Genomic DNA, 18,241 nt, shown 5'->3' on the forward strand with positions numbered 1-18,241 from the left:
GGTCAACCTTCCCATAGCCAGGGAAAAGAGAGCGGTGTAAGCGGATCCCTCTGAACCCCAGTCGACCAGTAATTAAGGCAACAATGGGACAATACGTGGCCGTGTCTGGTTACTGTAAGAACGAGAAAGTGAGAAGAATGGAAGACAATACCTGCCACTTTCTGCACTCAGGGTACTGAAGTCAGCTACATTAGGAGAGAGTAATGGTAGGGGGAAAAAAAGAGCTGGTCTCCCATGGTGGACTTGAAAAAGAACTGTGTGAAAGACGTTTACTATCCATGCAGGAACTTGTCTGTTTGGATCTGCCCTGCTCTGCAATATTGTCTATGACCCTGGTGCAATTAAGGCAGTCTCATGCCCTTCAGTGGTTTTTCACTACATGCATTGGCCTGTTTCATACTTTCCTTCTATTATTGTAGCTTTATGCTGCTGAAAGCTGTTTACATACACTACACTTTCAACTCTGCCTTCAGGGTAGCCGATTAGTGCTGAAAATAATCAAGAGCCATTTAGATGACTGTATGTTTATCATTTAAGTCACTGATAATGCAAAAATGTTCCAAATTTACACTTTTCATCTTTTTAAATGTGAGAATTACTGTAGCTCATTGTATATTGTTGTAAAAATGAAGAGCTGATAGTTAGTAATTGTACAGTTGGTTTTTCAACCCCTAACTTCTAATATCCACATGCCAATGTCTCCTTGAGCAAGACACTAAACTTGTAACTGCTCATCAGATTAATGTATTTTCTGACAATAAAAAGTCACAAATGAATGTCCTGTATGAAATCTTTGGTTTTTGGACTGTTAATCAGAAAAAAAACGACCTTTTGAGTCATCACTCTTGAAAACTTCCCCTGGGTATTTTCCCCAATGCTTGACGTTTTATGGCCTAAACAATTACTCAATTGATCAAAAAGATATTCAATGATAATACAGGCATTCAAACTGAAATCTATCAAAAAGTAAGCCTGTCAAATAAAGCTGAACTAATGAAAGGCTATGTATCGTTAATTCAAACCCTACATATCATTGTATATATGTTTGTGCAATTTGCTATGAGAGCAACCCAGCCATGATATGACTCAATAAACAAAACAAAACAAAACAAAACAAAACAAAACAAAACAAAACAAAACAAAACAAAACAAAACTAACTAACTAACTAACTAACTAACTAACTAACTAACTAACTAACTAACTAACTAACTAACTAACTAACTAACTTAAGTCTAATTTTATGATTTTTCTATGAGACAGAATAATCTTTTTTTGTAGCCTGTACGTCATTAATAGTGACACTGTAGATTAAAAAAAAAAAAAAAAAAAAACCTTCACCGGAAAATGACATACGCCGTCGCATGTGAGTGACGTCAGAGTGACGCATAATTGTATAATCAGCTAACATGGCGGCCTCTATGAGACTGTTGGTCCGGAGGGTGATTCGTCTTTCCCACAGAAACATTAACGTTACCGCTGCTGGAGTTTCGGCTCGGTCTGGTTGCTGCCGGGGACCGTCGTCTTGTCGTTGTTTTAGCGATGACAGAAGTACACACTTTGGCTTCGAGACGGTGCCAGAGGAAGAGAAAGCGAAGAGAGGTGAGTAGCAGGGGAGCTCCTCTCGGGAGGCGTAACGTTCAGTCGCGTGAACAGAGCGTGAAAACAAACTTCATTCAGAAATCCTCCTATTTGAAACTTCGCTGCTTCTATGTAAATGTACGCACCGTGACAGAAATTGATTCTGGATGTTTTTGGGATCGAGAGGATTAGCTGAACAATTCGGCATCAAGTTGATCCACGAAGAGACTCTTGTGTTTCATTAAGACTTCTAAAGGTGATTCATTCCTCTTTGTAACGTGTATTCAAGTGGGATTTGTACAAGTAGTACAAGTAGTTGTAGTATTTGGTATGTACTATACATGCCGAATTTAAAAGTAGTGCGCGGTAGCTAGTGTACCGTTTTGAACCATATTGTACCAACAAGGTTGTTTTCACAGGTTGTCAAGGGACAATAATTTGCCCTTTCTTTGTTTTCTGTACATGTGTGAATTGAGTGGCACTGTTTTACATTTAAAATGGTGCATGTCATAATATATAGGTTAACAAATGAGAGAAATATCCTGCACTTACAGGGACTTAAAACTAATACCCCTATAAACCATGTGCCTTTTGGTTAGGTAAGAATACAGACCCTGTTTGGCATAAGTGTGAATGGGGTTGTGCTTATATCTGGGTATGTTCAAATAAAATCCATATAACAGAAAAAAAAAAAAACACACCCTCAACAGATGCCAGTGAGACAGATGTTCTCTTTCTCTCTTCAGTGTATAAGGTGTTTGAGAATGTGGCCCAGAAGTATGACATTATGAATGATGCCATGAGTCTCGGGATTCATCGACTGTGGAAGGACACGCTGCTGCACGCCATGCACCCACAGCCTGGCGCGCGACTCCTGGATGTGGCGGGTGGAACAGGTAAAGTGGTTTGAATATTCACCTCTGCAGAGCATCAAACTGAAACCCTCTCTGGTGTCACACTTCTGTTTTGTCTGTGATTCTCCTCCCTCGCAGGTGACATAGCCTTCCGTTTCCTGGAGTACATCCGTTCTCAGCAGGAGCGGCAAAAGCGGCGGGCGATGCGGTCCATGCAGACGCCGTCATGGCAGGAAATTTCCAACAACTACTCCACAGAGGACGAGGACGGGCCCCAGGAATCCAGGGCCGTGGTCTGTGACATAAATAAGGAGATGCTGAAAGTGGGGAAGCAGAAAGCCGACAGCTTGGGCATCAGTGCAGGTAAGTCAGTGAAGCTCCAGGAGTCCACCAGGACTCCCAGGTTTTTCCTCCTCACCTAGGAGGTTATACACAGACCAGGTTTTTGGGGTTCTCCATTCACATTACTGTACATGTAAAGCTCTTATGGTCACAGCTGCCTGGATAAGCCTTTATCCTTACTTTGAGTTGGACTGAAATAAACTGTGGCGCGTAGACACCTTCTCTAGCTTTCTGATCATTGTCTGCAGGGCTGTGTATCAAACCTCAACCCCCAGAGTATCAATAACCGTCCAGAGCTGAAACCTGGCATTGATACCTTGGTCAGGTTCTTTGTCTTGTTTAGTTACTCTTTGATTAGATTTAAATTTTAGATGGTATATTGTTTAGGCAAAGTTCCTGTGTAACTGTTTTGTGTGGACAAAATAACACTGATGCTAATCACAAGAGTTTTGTGAAATAGAAGAAAGGCTTTGCAGAAAACCATGTTTATATATCTTAAAGTAAGATATGAAGAAAGTACTGTGGTGAAACTCATCAAATGTTGACTCCAATATTAAAAAATATTGTCATCAATCTGGAAAGGAGCATTTGACTCAGTTGACGTGGTCAGTTAGTCAGAAAAACAAGCTCTATGTTTGTAAACATTCATCATATTGGTAGTAGTGCCAACCAGACACCAGTCAGAATGGAGCAGATGGTGTTTGCTGTGGTCTTCACCCACTGGCACCCATAACATTTAGTACAGTAATCCATGCAGCCAGATACTAGAGTGGGTTCATATTCATCTGTGAGTGCCAGAATAAATAAATCAGCCTGGATATTAGGTCAGCTTATGTTCCATGAGAGCAACACCTCCAAATATGATCGAAGGCAAGACCAGGCTTATATCTAGGAGACTAGTGTGCAGTGAACTGAGCTGTGTTTACTGAACTCAGGTGCAGCTGTGCAGTTGCAAACGCTGTGATTGGACTCGGACGTTCTGCATGAATATGAATGGAATTTGTGCAGACATTCATCTTCGAACATTCTTGAAATCATGCTCCTGGGTGCACAGACTGGAAGCACAGATACACAGAAACAAATAATTATAAGTGTGTCAGATTTCTGTGCAACCGTGCATGACCAGAGCATAGTACACAGAGTTCATAACAACAACTGCAGGATTGTGAAGCAGAGCTGTTGCTATAAAACTGTCACAAGTTTGCAAACTGGTATTGCAGCTACACATGCATGGAAACAGAGATTGATTACAAAGCATAAGATGGAATAAAAAACACCAGCAGACATTTTTGACTGTGAGCATACGTGCTTCTGTGTGTGTGTCTCCATGTGTATCAGGTCTGTCGTGGGTGGTGGGGGATGCAGAGGAGCTTCCCTTTGATGACGACCAGTTCGATATTTACACCATCGCCTTTGGCATTCGCAACGTTACTCATATAGATCAGGTAAGTGACAAGATGATTACACACACACACAGTAATCACAATAAAGACAGTGTGATACTGCAGCTGCGTGTTTAGTCATATCAGCAAGTACAGCAGAAATTGATATTTGGAACAACAAGTGTGTCCGTTCTTGTCAGAGCGTGTTTTCCTTTGGACAATGAGCACTTCCTGCCTCATACGAGTATTGTCAACTCATGTACTGTGATCTGGCTCAAAAAATATGTGTGGGAGAAAGAAATTCATAACAAACCTTAATGCAACATGTTGATTCAGATTCATAAATTCTCATGTTAGTTACATCTATTTTTTTTTCATTTCATGCTTCATTATATTGATAGCTGTAACTAATAACAATTTTAGTTATTTATTAATCTGTCAGTTTATCTCTTCAGCGCATATAAAGTTTTGTGAGTCTGAGCTGATGTCTACAAATTACCCAGATTGCTTTACAATTAATGAAGTGATTATTGAAATTGTTGTTGATGCTTAATTTTGCATAGCATAGATGGACTAATCTATTGATTGAATAACAGTTTAATCCAGTGGTACTATTTTGCAAATTATTTGTCAGCCCACCTACAATACCTTCACCGGCCACCAGTGGGCGGTTTAAACACTGCTTGTTTTTTTGTTTTTTTCAGGCACTTCAAGAGGCTCTGCGGGTCCTGAAGCCCGGTGGCAGGTTCATGTGTTTAGAGTTCAGCAAAGTGACAAATCCCGTGTTGGCAAGGTGAGGAGGGAGGGTTCACTCAGGATGGATGTCTTATGAATCCAGAAACATATTATAAGCTCTTGTAGAAGCTGATGATTTAATCAGATGCCAGTTTATTAGGTACACCTACTGTAGCAGAAACCAATGCAGTCGAATACAACAGTCCTGCAGTAAATCCTCCCCTATAATGTTCAGATTCACAGTGCACTTCGTGGTGCTGTTGAACTGTATTGCATTAAAGGGACAGGTTATTATTGCTTTGTTCAACCTATCTTTATTAACCTCCTAGGACCTGGCGTCCACATATGTGGACCTCACATTTTGGGTTCTCTAGATCCCAATACTAACTTTTTCTCAACAAGGGGCCTGGTGACCACATATGAGAATATTATACTGCCAACTAATGTCCTCATATGTGGACATCATTTTTCTCAGGTCCCAATCAGCCTATATAGCAAAGAATAGAGCTCGGGTCTTAGGAGGTTAAATGAGACTAGACTCAATAACATAACAGAGTCACCTCTCTGGATAATGCCGTCGCTTCACTAGGGTAGGATTTCTTGCAGGAGTGCTTTAGTTTTAGCCAGATGTACCTAATAAACTGTGTGTTTTTATATACTGTTGTTGCCTGAGTGACTTTTGTGTGCAAGAATTCCAAGAATCCAATATTGTGTCTTCCACAATCTGTAAATGTGAGAGGCTCAACTCACTTGCTTTTTGTAGTTTGGACCAACACTGCCCTCTTCTGGTTTTGCACCATACAGTCATTCAGTAGATTGCCTGTTAAATGTGACCTGGCTGAGTAGTACTATAGAGTGGCTGGGGTGGCCAGAGACTCCACCCACTGATTATCTGTCCCTCAAGTACTTCTTAGTGAAATCACCTGTTGAGATGATCAGTTTGAATGAAAGCCTGCAGACTGTTGGCACACAGTCAACCACCTCTACTGCATTGGGTTGATGAGGCTGCCTTTTAGGTGATTATTATTAAATAATTCTATAACTATATAAACTAGAGCTGTTTAGTTTGAAAAATAAGCACTAAATTTGTCCATGAGCTGTGTGTAAGATGTGGGACATGTTAAAGACTGACAACAGGTTCCAGCTCTGAGAAAGCAGCTCTTGGCTCTGCTGGTAACCTGAATCTCATTCCATGTTTCAGGCTTTATGACGCATACAGTTTCCAGATGATTCCAGTTCTGGGAGAGGTGATTGCTGGAGACTGGAAGTCCTACCAGTATCTGGTGGAGAGTATCCGCAAGTTCCCTGACCAGGTGAGAAAAATGTCTCCCCAGTTCTGTCCCTGCTACTTTGGCCGTGGATATGATTTTATCTCTGTATTACGATTATCACACGATTATCATACATTATTTTTTTGTTCCCCTTATGAACTTAAAAATCTTATTTTATGTTGCTGATCTGTTGATGTCTTGTCCTGTACTTGAGATGCTTTTTTTACATTTACAAATGTTTTATGCTTTATTTTGCCACCAGCATCGCCCCTAATGACTATTTTCATTATCGATTAATCAAAAAATGTTTCTATTAACTGATTATTTGTTCAGTCTATAACATGTGAGAAAACAATCACTATTTCATTATCAATTTATTCATGAATTATTTTATTTAGTCTATAAAAATCCTCACAGATAAAATCCGAAACCTGCAGCATCACTCAGTAGATTCAGTGTTGGTGAGTCATGTCATGTGCTGTGTTTCTCCTGCAGGAGGAGTTCAAACATATGATAGAAGACGCAGGTTTCTACTCTGTGCAGTACTACAACTTTACCGGCGGAGTTGTGGCTCTTCACTCTGGTTTCAAGCTGTGAGATCCACTGCGAACACGTCCCATCAAAAACAAAGAAACAAAAAGACTCAGTGTTTCAGGCTTTTCTGCCTGTGTGACAGACTGACTGCATAGTTCTCACACATAAAGTACAGAGCATGAAGCCCAAGAGATCTGGCCTGCAGATGCCACTGCACAGTGACAGAAAATCAGAGGTCAGTGGACATATTTATTATAGTTTTTTTCCTGTTTATCAAAAGTGTACTGAATAATGCTGTTGGCACTGGCAGAGTAAAAACTAGGTCTTCACTGTATCTGCAGCGTCAGCGTTCAGACAACTGTCGAGTCAGTTTAAACCATTTGAGTGCAGTTGGTTGTGAATATTTTTTGTAACATCTACATTTTGGAAATGGATAATAAAACTTGCAAAAGCTGATATTTGAATGAATTATTCCTGAAGCTGTGAAATGTTAAACTAATCATTACTACTAATGATAAAACTAGTAATAACTACTAACCTTTAGAAAGAAATCAGAGAACACTTCAATGTGGAGTGCAAATAATGGAAAGCAGAACACCACAACATGAGTTACTTGAATAAAACTGTATATTTTACAGATCTTTGTACACTTTAATTACAAAACTGTATGGTACTAAAGTTTTAAAATCAGTTTTTTGGTCAGAGAAGATTTAATCGTCTTGTGTGCAATTACCATGTATTTACAAAGTCTCATGTTAGTGATTTTTTTCTCAAAATAAAAAGCAACCAAATAACTCAAACGTTCATACACTCTGAACATAAGACATGGCTTAAAGATAAATATATTAGTAAATAAATATTCAGAGAACATATTTCCATTTATGAAATGTGTTTGCTATACAGGTACAGAAATATACACAGATTGATTTCTAGCCTTTAAACATTTGTAATGGTAATGACAGAAAATAATTATATTCTTAAAAAATTAAAAAATATTAATTTTTGTACACATTTTAATCTTCTTAAGTGCTAGAAACAATAACAAAAAAAAAATTAAATAGTGACTCAAGTACCCCAAAATGTTATATTTGCAGTAGGTACATATCTCTATGCAAAAGGCAAGATTAGATTCTCATTTGATTACAGCACTGGGTTAACTTATAAATAGGGTTATTTCAGAAGGTTTTCCTCTGTGTAGAGAATGTGTATATTTCATAGAAACAGTATAAAAACAGTCTGCAGGACAAACAGAAAGGCATGAATGACAAGCACTGATATCGCAAGTATGTATTATGCACGGCACGATATGATTCAAACGGATACGTTGTGGTATGTATAACTGCATCGTTTAAAAAAAAAAACAAAAAAAAGTCACAGTACAATAAGGAACCCTTATGAAATATGAGTCTTTTCCAGCTACTTTCCTTTGGCCTTTTGTTATATGCTAAAAACCTTTTTTTTTTTAAATAGATATTTATTAGCCTCATTGAGGAAATTGGTTAAGTGACAGCAAAAATACAGCTTTTAAGGGCTTCCAAACAAGTAGAGCACGACACTCTACTTCTGAAGAAATCTGTTTTGTTTTACCCAGAGACACTGTCACTTTGGTCTGGAGTTCAACCAAAAGCAGAGCAGTGTCTTTTTTTAGATATTGCTACAAAACAGCTTACCAGCCAGCATAAGGCTTTCATGTTGCTCTGGCACGTCATCTCATACAGATAGGTAGGCCACTACTGGACAGAAATGCAATGCATCAAACAAATTCTGTATTTATATTGAATAGAGACCAGTGTCAGCCTTGCATTCACATTTCTATGCATTTTTTTCTGTTATATATATATATATATATATATCTTCTCCTCAGAGAAATGTGTGGGTCACAGATGCTTAGAAAGACCCATTTCCCTGCTCTTAAAAATGTTTAAAAAAACAAAACAAAACAATAACAATCATGTCTTTCTGTTTTGGTATAGCTATGTCCATACAACCTATTTGAGTTGGTGGTTGAAGCTTTATAGGCAGTCAGTGTTCATGTGCGCACATATACAAGATGTATACATGTAGATGCAGATGTTTGAATTAAGAGTGTACTTTTTTTTCTCAGATTCCAAGCTCTTGCAACAAAGATGGAGTCTAACTTGTAACTTGGAGGTAACTTGTTCTTGACAAAATCTGAAGAAATCTCAGCAGAAATGGGCCCGGACTACTTAGCGCTGAAGGGGCCTAACCCTCGATGACAGCAGACAGTTTCCAAATAGATGCCAATACCAACCTACGTCCTTATTTCGTAGTATCACTTTTCTCTCAGTTGCTATGGAAGCATAGTTTGGTGCTGAGACGTTCTGTGGCCACAGGAATGAACTTGATACACTGTATATCTAGAAATGACAGGCCATTTCAGTAGAAATCCACACAATCTAAGATGATAACATTCAGTGCTCAGAGAGCAAAGGTTAGAACAAGGCAACTGGGGGTTTCAATGATTGACTGACTGATGCGCTACCAAACACATACTTTAGACTGGGTCCCTTCTCTCTGGCTCATATACCCAGACCTCCCTCATTTGTTGATGTACTGCTTCCCAATGCAGTGGGGCCTGCAGAGAGCTGAGGGTGGAACAAAGCCCTGGTCTCCTCCTCCTGAGGGTATGGCTGACCTCTAAACTGTCCTGAGGTGAAGTACCCCTCCCTTGGCTCATGCCGCTCCCCTGTCCGCACCTCTGCCTCCACTGTGACACTGACGGGCAGTAAACTGCTCTGGGTATCTGCCCCTGTGCCCAATTCACAATCTGTGTCCTCAGGAATTATGGGTATCCTCTGGTTGAGTTCACAGCAGCCCTGTCCGTTGCAGGCCTCTGAGTCTGCGTGCGCATACTGCACATTAACAGCGTAGTCCTCAGTGTAGCGCCCTGCTGTGGCCCTGTGGACCTTCATCTCTTTGTAGAAGCAGCAAGGCAGCCCCTCATAGCTCAGCTGCTCTGAAGAAGGGCACATGTGCTCAGGAGCAAAGTAGTTCTTGGAGGTGGAGCTCTGAAATTCCACCCCCCTGTGACATCGCCCCGAGGCCAGAGGCCCAGCTTGGTCCGAGTCCTGCCCTTTGCACTCCACATTGGGAGGAAGCACCTCAAAGCAGCAGCTACAGGCTGCAACCCCAAGCTCCCCTGACTCCTCCTGCGCCCCTTTTCCCCTGTCTGCTCCGGTAGCCTCTGGAGCCCCGGCTGAGGTAGTGCTAGTGTTACTGTTCTCCCTGGGTTCCAGTGATGAGCGACTGCTGTAGTTGGGCTCCAAACTGCAGTTGGAGAGGTGGTCCCCCGAGTTATATCCCGAAGCTCCAGGAGGGAGCTGGAGGCAGTCATGTCCCAGGGGGGCAGAGGACGAGTCCTCAGCGGGAACTGAGGTGCAAGCTGCAGCCCCCGCTTCCCCTGCAGAGCCCCGACACGGACTCTTACTCCGGTAGACGTAAGGATCATAGTCACTGCTCAGTGAGCTGCGGAAGGTAGAGCAGCTACCGTACACCCCCTGGTTGCTGACCTCAGTACAGTCCAACATGGAGTCGCTGGAGGAACAGTGGCACTGGCCTGAGCTGCTGCTGCTGCTGTCACTACCAGGGCAGTCAGCAAGGTAACCACTGCACACTGAGCGGTGGCCATGGTAACAGCTCAGGCCAGAAGTGCTGCCGATATCACCTATCCTCGAAGACGAGGCAGGTGCCATGTGTACCACTGTGGGGTATAACAGCCCCTGCTGAAAGGCCCTGCTGTGGTGGCCCTTGTGGGCCCCTCCTCCACCAAGCTGCCCCGCCACCACAGGCCCTTGACCACCCTCAGGCTGTTGAGGGAAAGTCAACCCCTGAAAATAGTAGTGCTGGTACATAGTCTCGTACTGCGAGAAGCAGGCTGCGCGGGAAAAGTTGCGACCATGGAACTTGGGTCGCTTAAAAGCAGCGTGATGCGGCTGTGCTGGGTAGGCTGGGGGGCCGCGGTGCTCTAATCCACAGTGGTGGGGGTTGAGCGAGTGGTCCAGATGAAGGGTAGGGTGGTAGCTCCGGAGAAAGGCAGATGTTGATTGGGGTGGGTAGAGACCTTGAGGATCTGGATGCTGGTCCACAGTGAGCACGGTGATGGGGTTGCCATGGGGGTCCATGCTGGTTCTGGTTGGGTAGGCGGTCACCTGGCCAGCTCTGTGCACCCTGCCAGGATAATGGACAGGCAGCACCACCCGTTGCCGGCCGTGGACTGGGTTACCAGGGTCCATGCAGGCTGCTCCTGGATTTCCCTTCTTTTGCTCTGTGAAGAGAAATAATGCAAAACTTTGAATCTCACTAAAGAAAAGTAACATTATGTGTCACTTTTATATTTTTTTCCCCCTTCAATGCAATAAGTGTTCTAAATGATAGTCTGAGGTTGTGGACCAACTCACCGATAATGTTGTGTCTGCAGTGGGGACAGGTGTGGTGCTGGAGCAGCCAGGGATCGACACATTTCTTATGAAATCTGTGAGCACAGGGGATAACCCGCAGCTCCTGTAGGGAAAATACAACAAAATCTTTAAGTCAGACTTTACCTGTACTGTTATCTATAAGGTGCAAATAACAATAAATACAGTGACCACAAATGATTAGGATTCAAATTATTGTGTCAGATGTTGAGTATTTCTAATTATTATTTGATATTTAACTAACGTCTTCCCTAAAAATGAAACATCTTCATGCTCCACAATGTCTTCTTACAGCAGGTGAACAAAAAAAAACTTTCAGTACATATACGAAAAAATTCTTTTAGCATTTTTCTTTCATTAAATTAATGGCAAAAGCCTGCAAAGTTTTACTAATCTAATTTTAATCTAAGAAATGTAATTTTTAAATAGATGAAAATTTGATCACCTTACTTTGTTTCTGCCCATTAGCTACTTGCCTTACTATACTATGATGTTTTCATGACTTTTTTGTCATACCATGCTATGACGTTCTTGCTCCTTACTTTACTGTTGTTTTTGCCATACAATACTATGATGTTTTTATGACTTTTTTGCCTCAGTATACTATGACTTTTTTTTGCCATACTACATTATGACGTTTTTATGCCTTTTCATGCCATACCATACCATGACCTTTTTACAACTTTTTACGCCTGACAATACTGTGACTTCTGATTCCTTATTATACTATACTTTGTTGTTTGATGCCTTGCCATACTATGACGTTTTTATGACCTTTTATGCCTTAATATACTATGTTGTTTTTTGGCATTTTTATGACTTACTATACTCTGTTGTTCTATGCCTTAGCATACTATGATGTTTTTGTGACGTTTTATGCCATACTACACTATGACGTTTTTTGTCAATTTTGTGCCATCCTAAACTATGTTGTTTTTTGGCATTTTTATGACTAAATATACTCTGTTGTTCTATGCCTTACCATACTATGTTGTTTTTATGACTTTTTATGCCTTAATAAACTATGAGGTTTTTTTTACGTTTTATGCCATAGTATACTATGACGTTTCTCGTCAATTTTATGCCATACTATACTATGTTGTTTTTTGGCATTTTTATGACTTACTATACTCTGTTGTTTTATGCCTTAGCATACTATGTTGTTTTTATGACTTTTTCCCGCTTAATAAACTATGATGTTTTTTTGACGTTTTATGCCATACTATACTATGACGTTTTTCGTCAATTTTATGCCATAATACACTATGTTGTTTTTTGGCATTTTTATGACTTACTATACTCTGTTGTTCTATGCCTTAGCATACTATGTTGTTTTTATGACGTTTTATGCCTTAATAAACTATGATGTTTTTTTGACGTTTTATGCCATACTATACTATGACGATTTTCGTCAATTTTATGCCATAATACACTATGTTGTTTTTTGGCATTTTTATGACTTACTATACTCTGTTGTTCTATGCCTTAGCATACTATGTTGTTTTTATGACGTTTTATGCCTTAATAAACTATGATGTTTTTTTGACGTTTTATGCCATACTATACTATGACGTTTTTCATCAATTTTATGACATACTATATACTATGTTGTTTTTTGACATTTTTATGACTAAATATACTCTGTTGTTCTATGCCTTACCATACTATGTATTTTCTATGACTTTTTATGCCTTAATAAACTATGACGTTTTTTGTCAATTTTATGCCTTAATATACTATGTTGTTTTTTGGCATTTTTATGACTTACTATACTCTGTTGTTCTATGCCTTAGCATACTATGATGTTTTTGTGACGTTTTATGCCATACTACACTATGACGTTTTTTGTCAATTTTGTGCCATCCTAAACTATGTTGTTTTTTGGCATTTTTATGACTAAATATACTCTGTTGTTCTATGCCTTACCATACTATGTTGTTTTTATGACTTTTTATGCCTTAATAAACTAGGATGTTTTTTTGATGTTTTATGCCATAGTATACTATGACGTTTTTTGTCAATTTTAAGCCTTACCATATTATATTGTTTTTTTGGCATTTTTAACACTTACTATACGCTGTTGTTGTATGCTTTAGCATACTATGTTGTTTTTATGACTTTTTATGCCTTAATAAACTATGATGTTTTTTTGATGTTTTATGCCATAGTATACTATGACGTTTTTTGTCAATTTTATGCCTTACTATACTATGTTGTTTTTTGGCATTTTTATGACTAAATATACTCTGTTGTTCTATGCCTTAGCATGCTATGTTTTTTTTAAGTTTTATGCCTTAATAAACTATGACGTTTTTTGTCAATTTTATGCCATACTATACTATGTTGTTTTTTGGCATTTTTATGACTAAATATACTCTGTTGTTCTATGCCTTAGCATGCTATGTTGTTTTTATGACGTTTTATGCCTTAATAAACTATGATGTTTTTTTGAAGTTTTATGCCATACTATACTCTGTCATTTTTTGGAATTTTTATGACTAAATATACTCTGTTGTTCTATGCCTTACCATACTATGTTGTTTTTATAACTTTTTATGCCTTAATAAACTATGATGTTTTTTTGACGTTTTATGCCATACTATACTATGACGTTTTTTGTCAATTTTATGCCATACTATACTATGTTGTTTTTTGGCATTTTTATGACTAAATATACTCTGTTGTTCTATGCCTTAGCATGCTATGTTGTTTTTATGACGTTTTATGCCTTAATAAACTATGATGTTTTTTTGAAGTTTTATGCCATACTATACTATGACGTTTTTTGTCAATTTTATGCCTTACTATACTATATCATTTTTTGGCATTTTTATAACTTACTATACTCTGTTGTTCTATGCCTTAGCATGCTATGTTGTTTTTATGACTTTTTATGCCTTAATAAACTATGAGGTTTTTTTGACGTTTTATGCCATAGTATACTATGACGTTTTTCGTCAATTTTATGCCATAATACACTATGTTGTTTTTTGGCATTTTTATGACTTACTATACTCTGTTGTTCTATGCCTTACCATACTATGTATTTTCTATGACTTTTTATGCCTTAATAAACTATGACGTTTTTTGTCAATTTTATGCCTTACTATACTATATCATTTTTTGGCATTTTTATAACTTACTATACTCTGTTGTTCTATGCCTTAGCATACTATGTTGTTTTTATGACTTTTTATGCCTTAATAAACTATGAGGTTTTTTTGACGTTTTATGCCATACTATACTATGACGTTTATTGTCAATTTTATGCCATAATACACTATGTTGTTTTTTGGCATTTTTATGACTTACTATACTCTGTTGTTCTATGCCTTAGCATACCATGTTGTTTTTATGACTTTTTCCGCTTAATAAACTATGATGTTTTTTTGAAGTTTTATGCCATACTATACTCTGTCATTTTTTGGAATTTTTATGACTAAATATACTCTGTTGTTCTATGCCTTACCATACTATGTTGTTTTTATAACTTTTTATGCCTTAATAAACTATGATGTTTTTTTGACGTTTTATGCCATACTATACTATGACGTTTTTTGTCAATTTTATGCCATACTATACTATGTTGTTTTTTGGCATTTTTATGACTAAATATACTCTGTTGTTCTATGCCTTAGCATGCTATGTTGTTTTTATGACGTTTTATGCCTTAATAAACTAGGATGTTTTTTTGAAGTTTTATGCCATACTATACTATGACGTTTTTTGTCAATTTTATGCCTTACTATACTATATCATTTTTTGGCATTTTTATAACTTACTATACTCTGTTGTTCTATGCCTTAGCATGCTATGTTGTTTTTATGACTTTTTATGCCTTAATAAACTATGAGGTTTTTTTGACGTTTTATGCCATAGTATACTATGACGTTTTTCGTCAATTTTATGCCATAATACACTATGTTGTTTTTTGGCATTTTTATGACTTACTATACTCTGTTGTTCTATGCCTTAGCATACTATGTTGTTTTTATGACGTTTTATGCCTTAATAAACTATGAGGTTTTTTTGACGTTTTATGCCATACTATACTATGACGTTTTTCATCAATTTTATGACATACTATATACTATATCATTTTTTGGCATTTTTATAACTTACTATACTCTGTTGTTCTATGCCTTACCATACTATGTATTTTCTATGACTTTTTATGCCTTAATAAACTATGATGTTTTTTTGATGTTTTATGCCATACTATACTATGACGTTTTTTGTCAATTTCATGCCATACTATACTCTGTCGTTTTTTGGAATTTTTATGACTAAATATATTCTGTTGTTCTATGCCTTAGCATACTATGTTGTTTTTATGATTTTTATGCCTTAATAAACTATGATGTTTTTTTGACGTTTTATGCCATACTATACTATGACGTTTTTTGTCAATTTTATGCCTTACTATACTATATCATTTTTTGGCATTTTTATAACTTACTATACTCTGTTGTTCTATGCCTTAGCATACTATGTTGTTTTTATGACTTTTTATGCCTTAATAAACTATGAGGTTTTTTTGACGTTTTATGCCATAGTATACTATGACGTTTCTCGTCAATTTTATGCCATACTATACTATGTTGTTTTTTGGCATTTTTATGACTTACTATACTCTGTTGTTTTATGCCTTAGCATACTATGTTGTTTTTATGACTTTTTCCGCTTAATAAACTATGATGTTTTTTTGACGTTTTATGCCATACTATACTATGACGTTTTTCATCAATTTTATGACATACTATATACTATGTTGTTTTTTGACATTTTTATGACTAAATATACTCTGTTGTTCTATGCCTTACCATACTATGTATTTTCTATGACTTTTTATGCCTTAATAAACTATGACGTTTTTTGTCAATTTTATGCCTTACTATATTATGTTGTTTTTTGGCATTTTTAACACTTACTATACGCTGTTGTTCTATGCCTTAGCATACTATGTTGTTTTTATGACTTTTTATGCCTTAATAAACTAGGATGTTTTTTTGATGTTTTATGCCATAGTATACTATGACGTTTTTTGTCAATTTTATGCCTTACTATATTATGTTGTTTTTTGGCATTTTTAACACTTACTATACGCTGTTGTTCTATGCCTTAGCATACTATGTTGTTTTTATGACTTTTTATGCCTTAATAAACTAGGATGTTTTTTTGATGTTTTATGCCATAGTATACTATGACGTTTTTTGTCAATTTTATGCCTTACTATATTATGTTGTTTTTTGGCATTTTTAACACTTACTATACTCTGTTGTTCTATGCCTTAGCATACTATGTTTTTTTTAAGTTTTATGCCATACTATACTATGTTGTTTTTTGGCATTTTTATGACTTACTATACTCTGTTGTTCTATGCCTTAGCATGCTATGTTGTTTTTATAACGTTTTATGCCTTAATAAACTATGATGTTTTTTTGACGTCTTATGCCATACTATACTATGACGTTTTTCGTCAATTTTATGCCATAATACACTATGTTGATTTTTGGCATTTTTATGACTTACTATACTCTGTTGTTCTATGCCTTAGCATACTATGTTGTTTTTATGACGTTTTATGCCTTAATAAACTATGATGTTTTTTTGACGTTTTATGCCATACTATACTATGACGATTTTCATCAATTTTATGCCATAATACACTATGTTGTTTTTTGGCATTTTTATGACTTACTATACTCTGTTGTTCTATGCCTTAGCATACTATGTTGTTTTTATGACTTTTTCCGCTTAATAAACTATGATGTTTTTTTGACGTTTTATGCCATACTATACTATGACGTTTTTCGTCAATTTTATGCCATAATACACTGTGTTGTTTTTTGGCATTTTTATGACTTACTATACTCTGTTGTTCTATGCCTTAGCATGCTATGTTGTTTTTATGACGTTTTATGCCTTAATAAACTATGATGTTTTTTTGAAGTTTTATGCCATACTATACTATGACGTTTTTTGTCAATTTCATGCCATACTATACTCTGTCATTTTTTGGAATTTTTAGACTAAATATATTCTGTTGTTCTATGCCTTAGCATACTATGTTGTTTTTATGATTTTTATGCCTTAATAAACTATGATGTTTTTTTGACGTTTTATGCCATACTATACTATGACGTTTTTTGTCAATTTTATGACTTACTATACTCTGTTGTTCTATGCCTTAGCATACTATGTTGTTTTTATGACTTTTTCCGCTTAATAAACTATGATGTTTTTTTGACGTTTTATGCCACAATACACTATGTTGTTTTTTGGCATTTTTATGACTTACTATACTCTGTTGTTCTATGCCTTAGCATACTATGTTGTTTTTATGACGTTTTATGCCTTAATAAACTATGATGTTTTTTTGACGTTTTATGCCATACTATACTATGACGTTTTTTGTCAATTTTATGACTTACTATACTCTGTTGTTCTATGCCTTAGCATACTATGTTGTTTTTATGACTTTTTCCGCTTAATAAACTATGATGTTTTTTTGACGTTTTATGCCACAATACACTATGTTGTTTTTTGGCATTTTTATGACTTACTATACTCTGTTGTTCTATGCCTTAGCATACTATGTTGTTTTTATGACGTTTCATGCCTTAATAAACTATGATGTTTTTTTGACGTTTTATGCCATACTATACTATGACGATTTTCGTCAATTTTATGCCATAATACACTATGTTGTTTTTTGGCATTTTTATGACTAAATATACTCTGTTGTTCTATGCCTTACCATACTATGTATTTTCTATGACTTTTTATGCCTTAATAAACTATGACGTTTTTTGTCAATTTTATGCCTTACTATATTATGTTGTTTTTTGGCATTTTTAACACTTACTATACGCTGTTGTTCTAGTCCTTAGCATACTATGTTGTTTTTATGACTTTTTATGCCTTAATAAACTAGGATGTTTTTTTGATGTTTTATGCCATAGTATACTATGACGTTTTTTGTCAATTTTATGCCTTACTATATTATGTTGTTTTTTGGCATTTTTAACACTTACTATACTCTGCTGTTCTATGCCTTAGCATGCTATGTTGTTTTTATGACGTTTTATGCCTTAATAAACTATGA

The 18,241-nt window shown here is 36.8% G+C and overlaps 2 protein-coding genes across 3 annotated transcripts in view; one reads left to right on the forward strand and one right to left on the reverse strand.

Moving 5' to 3' along the window:
* Positions 1–1,384: 1,384 nt before the first annotated feature.
* On the forward strand, positions 1,385–7,153 carry coq5 (coenzyme Q5, methyltransferase). The gene is made up of 7 exons (XM_056376563.1): positions 1,385–1,600; positions 2,326–2,475; positions 2,572–2,796; positions 4,114–4,220; positions 4,862–4,950; positions 6,094–6,205; positions 6,659–7,153. The coding sequence occupies exons 1-7, from the start codon at positions 1,408–1,410 to the stop codon at positions 6,758–6,760; spliced, it is 978 nt and encodes a 325-aa protein (XP_056232538.1). The 5' UTR covers positions 1,385–1,407; the 3' UTR covers positions 6,761–7,153.
* Positions 7,154–7,306: 153 nt separating this feature from the next.
* Positions 7,307–18,241, reverse strand: part of znrf3 (zinc and ring finger 3) — a 75,933-nt gene continuing 64,998 nt past the window's right edge. For both annotated transcript variants that reach the window (XM_056376562.1, XM_056376561.1), the window contains exons 7-8: positions 11,116–11,218; positions 7,307–10,982 (exon numbers count right to left, since the gene is read on the reverse strand). In XM_056376562.1, the coding sequence (XP_056232537.1) occupies positions 9,238–10,982; positions 11,116–11,218 (1,848 nt within the window). In that variant the 3' untranslated portion in view covers positions 7,307–9,237. The remainder of the gene's footprint in view (positions 10,983–11,115; positions 11,219–18,241) is intronic.

The sequence above is a fragment of the Seriola aureovittata genome, chromosome 5 (genome assembly GCF_021018895.1).
Source record: "Seriola aureovittata isolate HTS-2021-v1 ecotype China chromosome 5, ASM2101889v1, whole genome shotgun sequence".
In the NCBI taxonomy this organism is placed as follows: Eukaryota; Metazoa; Chordata; class Actinopteri; order Carangiformes; family Carangidae; genus Seriola; species Seriola aureovittata.

Bases quoted from the DNA above. Each gene is read 5' to 3' on its own strand.
- coq5 (XM_056376563.1), top strand. From the start codon at position 1,408: ATGGCGGCCTCTATGAGACTGTTGGTCCGGAGGGTGATTCGTCTTTCC. The intron at 4,221-4,861 runs GTAAGTGACAAG...TGTTTTTTTCAG, and splicing joins ACGTTACTCATATAGATCAG to GCACTTCAAGAGGCTCTGCG. The intron at 6,206-6,658 runs GTGAGAAAAATG...TTTCTCCTGCAG, and splicing joins TCCGCAAGTTCCCTGACCAG to GAGGAGTTCAAACATATGAT.